Source organism: Helianthus annuus, chromosome 10 (genome assembly GCF_002127325.2).
Source record: "Helianthus annuus cultivar XRQ/B chromosome 10, HanXRQr2.0-SUNRISE, whole genome shotgun sequence".
NCBI lineage: Eukaryota > Viridiplantae > Streptophyta > Magnoliopsida > Asterales > Asteraceae > Helianthus > Helianthus annuus.
This window is the reverse complement of record NC_035442.2, coordinates 175,601,616-175,607,963: the sequence shown is the minus strand read 5'-3', so window position 1 is coordinate 175,607,963 and position 6,348 is coordinate 175,601,616. Positions and strand designations below refer to the sequence as shown.

General features: G+C 42.7%; 1 protein-coding gene across 1 annotated transcript; it reads right to left on the bottom strand.

Moving 5' to 3' along the window:
- Positions 1 to 884: 884 nt before the first annotated feature.
- LOC110883434 (secreted RxLR effector protein 161-like) lies at positions 885 to 1,646 on the bottom strand. Its single transcript, XM_022131191.1, has one exon. The coding sequence runs from the start codon at positions 1,644 to 1,646 to the stop codon at positions 885 to 887; it is 762 nt and encodes a 253-aa protein (XP_021986883.1).
- Positions 1,647 to 6,348: the final 4,702 nt, after the last annotated feature.

Below are 6,348 nucleotides of genomic sequence, written 5' to 3'. Positions count from 1 at the left end.
GTCCATGCGGGAACGCATCGACACAGTGGGTGAATCCAATCTGTCCAGTGATGGAGGACTTACCTGGAATATTAGAACGGTAGAGTGATGCGGCACAGCATCATATCTGGTGTATGAAAACGGAAGTATTCACAGCGATGCGGCCTCGCACCGCGTCCAGTGAACACTTCTATCAATACAAGGAAGCTGGATAACAGCAACAGTCACCACAGGCGACGATGCGGCTAGCACCGCATCTCGCGTATTTCTTGATCACAAGTAAGAGACGCGATAACATCAGATGTTACCACAGGCAGCGATGCGGCTCGCACCGCATCCTATACGCCCAACAAGTGGGACTGACAACACAGTGCAAGTAGCACCAATGACAGTCATCTGTCAGGGCTACGCAAGCAAACAGACTGACGTGGCGTAACCTCCACTCCCGACAAGCCTGACACACCTGCAAAGGTGCAGCATGTCGTCAGTCTGTCCATCATCCTCCTCCTTCACTCCTCGGCTATAAATACCAACCCCAAACCAGGTTTGAGGTATCTCTTCACAACTCTCTCACTACTACTACTATCATACTTTGCTTCCCAAGCAGATTACTGATTCTTACGCCGGAGAGTGGTAACAAGGAGCACCCCCCACCCCATCCTCCTTGTTACGAGTCATGGTTTGTTTCCTTGTGCAGGAGATCAACCCACCGGTGATCCAGTCAACGATCCTCGGGAGGAAGGGATTAACCCTTCTTGACGAGATCAGTGAGTTAACCCTGCCCGGTTAACCATTGTTTCATCAAAGGGAAAATGGGTCAAAGAGAGGATTTGTAGGGATTGGGAGACCACATGTAAATTAGCGCATTTCCATCTATTAAGATATGTAAGGTTCTTTACTCCCCCTCAAGTTAGAGCATGGAGATCCGTAATGCTCAACTTGCCAAGTAAAGTGCGGAAGCGGTTGGTACCCAACGGTTTAGTGAGGAGATCGGCAAGCTGCATTGTTGTATCTATTTTCAGGGTTTGAATCTCTTTTAACTCGATACGTTCATGGACAAAATAACAATCCATTTCAACATGTTTGGTGCGTTCATGAAACACGGGGTTGTTTGCAATGTGCCTGGCTGCTTGATTGTCACAAAACAATTGTGTCGGTCCTTCTTGAGAGATATCAAGTTCCTTTAAAAGCCATCTCATCCATATAAGCTCACTAACCACGGCCGCCATGGCCCGGTATTCAACTTCGGCTGAAGATCGAGAAACCACCGATTGTTTTTTTGATTTCCAGGATATAGGAGCGCCTCCCAAGAGAAGTAAGTACCCACTTCGTGACCTCCGTGTGAAAGGACAACCAAGCCAATCCGAGTCACAGTAAGTGATGAGGTTGGTGCCGCCCTGCTTTGGTAGAAGAATCCCTTGTCCAGGAGTGCCTTTGAGGTAGTGAAAGACTCGATTGACAGCCTCTAAATGACTAACTCTTGGGTCACCAACAAATTGACTCAAAATATTGACGACATATGCAACGTCGGGTCTAGTAGCCTGAAGGTAAAGGAGTCTTCCAATTAATCGTCGGTATTGGTTTGCATCGACTTGAGCTTCTTTATCACATTTATCCAATTTCAAATTTTGTTCAATTGGGAACTGACTTGGACGACAACCAGTCATTCCCGTATCCTCCAAGATGTCTAAGATGTACTTGCGTTGGCTAAGCACAAGGCCTTCTTTGGTGCAAGCTACCTCGATACCCAAGAAGAACTTCAATACTCATAGATCTTTGATGCTAAATCGTTTGTCTAGGAAGGTCTTGACGTTTTGCATTTCTTCCATATTATTCCCAACTAGTATGACATCGTCAACATAAATGAATGCAACCATGAATACTTCGTCTGTCTTCAATAGGAACAAGGAATGGTCCACCCCCGTTTGTCGAAAACCGATTTCAAGTAAAGACTTGGTAAACTTTTGATACCAATTCCTCGAAGCTTGTTTAAGACCATAAAGCGACTTCTTGAGCTTGCAAACACGTTGGTCATTTTGTCTCACAAAGCCTTGTGGGATTTTCATGTATACATCTTCATGAAGATCTCCATGTAAGAAGGCGTTGTTGACGTCAAGTTGATGAATGTGCCATCCCTTTTTGACCGCTATGGCTAAAAAGGTTCGGACCGTGACTAGTTTGGCTACTGGTGCAAAAGTTTCATGAAAATCAATGCCTTCTGTTTGGGTGAAGCCTTTTGCCACGAGACGCGCTTTGTACCTTTCAATTTCTCTGTTAGCTTTGTATTTTATCTTGTAAACCCACTTCGAGTCGATGGCACGCTTTCCTTCGGGAAGCTCTTCGAGGACCCATATTCCATTTTCTTCGAGTGCTTGAACCTCTTTCTTCATGGCCTCGACCCATTTTGGATCCTTCACCGCTTGGCTAAAACATTTCGGCTCATGATTGGAAGTTATGGCCGCCAAAAAAGCTTTATGATTGTTAGTAAACTTATCATAGGAAATGAAATGTGCAAGAGGATGTACCGTTGAGGACTCTTGATTGGAGGTGGATTATTCATGCTCAATGGATGGGGGGGGGAGACGGACTTCATAGTCATCGAGATGCTTGGGACGTGACCTGCTTCTTTTTTCTCTTTGTGGTTCAACGGTTTCGAAAGCTTCATGCAAGCCTTCTAGATTGACACTTTGATCATGGGTCGTACCAACTTGGCCCATAGGATTGGGGTTGTGTTGTTCCTCGGTGGGATTAGTGGACTCGGTTTGGGTGTGTTGATCAGTTGGGCTTGTGGGATCGGTTTCATCGGTGTTTTGCGGTTGTAAAGATGGCCCAGTTTCTGGGTCTCAAAGAGGCCCAGATGAATCTAGCTCAATATCCGGTTCCCTTTGTTGTTTCACAGGTTCACTATCCCACCATTTTGGGGGTATAAAGATTTCTTCTTCTTCAAGAGTTGCAAAGGGAAAATGTTTTCAACAAATTTGACATCTCTTGAAATAATTATTTTGTTTTGTTTGGCCGAAAAAATTTTATACCCTTTTGTGCCCGGTGGATACCCCACAAAAATACCCGGTTTACCTCTTTCAACAAATTTGTCACCAAGTGTTTCGGTGCTCTTATAGTATGCTAGACAACCGAAAACTCGCATATGTTCGTAATCGGGTTTTTGATTATACAAAATCTCGTAAGGAGTCTTGTTATCAATAACCTCCGACGGTAACCGGTTTATGATGTATGTGGCGGTAAGAATGCATTCGCCCCAAAACCTTGTTGGTAAGTTGGATTCGAATCTTAAGGCCCGAGCCATCTCCAAAAGGTGTCGATGTTTCCGTTCCACCATGCCATTTTGTTGAGGTGTGTGTGGACACGTTGTTTCTATGACAATTCCTTTCTTTGCATAAAAATTGAGCATGTGAGTAGATGTGAACTCTCCCCCATTGTCACATCGGATTCTTTTTATATTTTTTTCAAATTGCACTTGTATCATCTTATGGAAAGCGATGAGACAAGTGCTTGCCTCGTACTTGTGTTTTAGCAAGAAGACCCACACAGCTCTACTAAAATCGTCTACGATTGTCAAAAAATAGCTTGCTCATGAAAGAGAAGGTGTGCGATACTTCCCCCATACATCACAATGTATTAGATCAAAGCAAGCATTGGTTTTAGTAGTGCTGATAGGGAACGGTAATCTTGCAAACTTAGCCTTAACACAAGAATCACAAAAAAAAAACATTTGGTTCAAATGGGCGTTTTTAAGAAAATCAACATGAGTAAGTTTAGAATTCGAAGCATGACCCAATCTATTATGCCATGTATCAACCGTGGTAGCCATCGCCCTTCTTTGTTCTCCCGTCATCCCCATCTTGTATAGACCGTTCTCGTAATCATCCACTCCGATCAACGTCCTTGTACTCAAATCCTGCATGATAAAAAATCTGGAAAAAAGGTTATAGCACATTTAAGGTCCCGTGTCAATTTACTAACGGATAGGAGATTCCATCTATTAAGATATGTAAGGTTCTTTATAACACTACTGAGCGAAAAGTTCGGGGGTCACCCCCGGTCCCTTCTAACCTTCGCCCCTGCCGTACACACTCCCATTTTTAACTTTAAAAACCGGTCTTAATCAACAGGAAATGGTTGAAATTGTTGTTGACGACATGTATTAAGGACCAAATTATCAAATTTGGTTATTTTCATCTCCAGTTCTGTGCAAGTTTGAAAGTGTTTTTCTTTCTTAATATAGTCTAGACCTGGCAAACGGGTCGGGTCGGGTAATGGCTTAAAACGGGTTCGAGTCAAAATGGGTCAATTATAAAAAAGGGTTGATTTGGTTCGGGTCGAAGCGGGTCCGGGTCAGAACGGTTTTCGGGTCGTGTCGGGTCAGAACGGGTTTCGGGTCGGATCGGGTCTTTTTTTTTTTCCTGAAGCTTATTGTCAGGGGCGGATGTACATTATAGTAAGGGGTGGCGTCCGCTACGGCTTGGCGTTCCGGCGGTAGTGTAAAATTAGTGTAAATTTTGGAAAAATTTGACATTTTTTCGATTTCGTTACCGCTTATTTATAAAACTGTCGGAAAGAAGAAACAAATAGTATAGGGACTAGTGTGTAATATGGTGGTCTATATAAACCCCATCTTTGTGTAACCCTAATTTAGTACAATACAATCTCAATACAATTCAAACCCTAATTACTGTGTTTGTTCTTTATACTAGACAACATGGTATCAGAGCAGTGTTGATTCTTGAACACTTTGCTCATCATCTACAATCCAATCTCAAACCCAAAAAAAAAAAACCAAATTCAAGATCAAAGTTCCAAAAAAAATCGAACCTGCAGTTTTTTTCTCAATACATCATACAACAACAGCAGTAACCGTCGATATCAACAGTCGCCGTCACTATCACCGGAACCCTAAACCCTGCCACACATCCGGCAAGATCTGTTCCCACCAGAAAATCAGTAGTGCCGCACAGCTCCAATCGAACAACAGTTATCCGCCGCCGCACAAGAAACTCTAAAACAAATCCGCTAGGTATCTTGCTTCGCTGCGTCAAACCGACAAACCCAAACAAATTCGCTGTTTCGATTTTTGTCTTCGACCTCGAGAAACTTGCGGTGTTCTAAAGGAAAAAAAAGGGAAAAAGTAGAAGCAATCATACATCATCCATATTCCTCTAGTTGTATTCTAAAAGAAAAAGAGTAGAAGAAGATTACTGTTGTTGTTGCGGTGTTCCACGCAGAGAGAGAAAGATTGCACATGACAGCTCAAATTCTTTGAAAGTTTTGTTTTTTCTTTTGGGGTTTATTCCTTAAAGAAAGAGAAGCTTGGTAGCGGATTTATTTCCGAGTGAATCCAAATCTTGAACGCGAGTTCAAGTTGCCGGTGTATTTAATAAATACACCGGTAAGATAACTTTGCTACCTAGCGACGGTATTGCGAATGAAAATCTTGAACGCGAGTTCAAGTGCCCAGCGTATTTGATAAATACGTCGGGTCAGTTGTTTGCTCAATAGCTGTACCTTGACCGCGTATTTACTTGATTTCGGCGTATTTGATTGTTTATTAAATACGCTCAGTTTGTTTATTGTCGAAAAAAAAATGGAAATCAATCATGAAAAAAATTGTTCTTGGATATTCGATTCTGGTGCCACTGACACCATGACGTTTGAACCCTCAGACATACGGTCAATGTCCAATCCTCAAAAAACTAAAATTCATATCGCAAACAACGGAACGATGCAAGTGAAAGGAGGAGGGACAATTGAAATTTCACCAACTATGAAATTATCAAATTGCCTCTATGTTCCGTCATTATCACACAAATTGCTCTCAATTAGTCATATTACCAAAGAATTGAATTGCACGGTACTAATGCACCCTACTTTCTGCATTCTACAGGATATCAGGACGGGTGTGATTATTGGACGTGGTACTGAGCGCCAAGGATTGTATTACGTGGATGAAGTGACTCAACAGGGTACTGTGATGTTGGCTCATGGAACTGAAAACCGGGAAGCCTGGCTATGGCATAGACGTTTGGGACACCCATCCCATGGTTATTCGCACCTTTTGTTTCCAAAACTCTTCCCTTCAAAGGGAAAAATAGATTGTGAAACCTGTCTTCGTGCTAAAAGCCATCGACAACCATTTAAACCTAGCAATACGAAAGTTGCTTCACCTTTTTCACTTATCCATTCCGATGTGTGGGGTCCTGCTCCTGTGATGGGGGGCAGGGTCTTCGGTACTTTATACTATTCGTGGATGATTGCACTCGCATGACATGGGTATATTTTTTAAAAAACAAAGCCGAAGTTTACGAAAAATTTATCATGTTTTATGCTATGATTCAAACGCAATTCCGAACTCAA

Bases quoted from the DNA above. Each gene is read 5' to 3' on its own strand.
- LOC110883434 (XM_022131191.1), bottom strand. From the start codon at position 1,646: ATGACTGGTTGTCGTCCAAGTCAGTTCCCAATTGAACAAAATTTGAAA.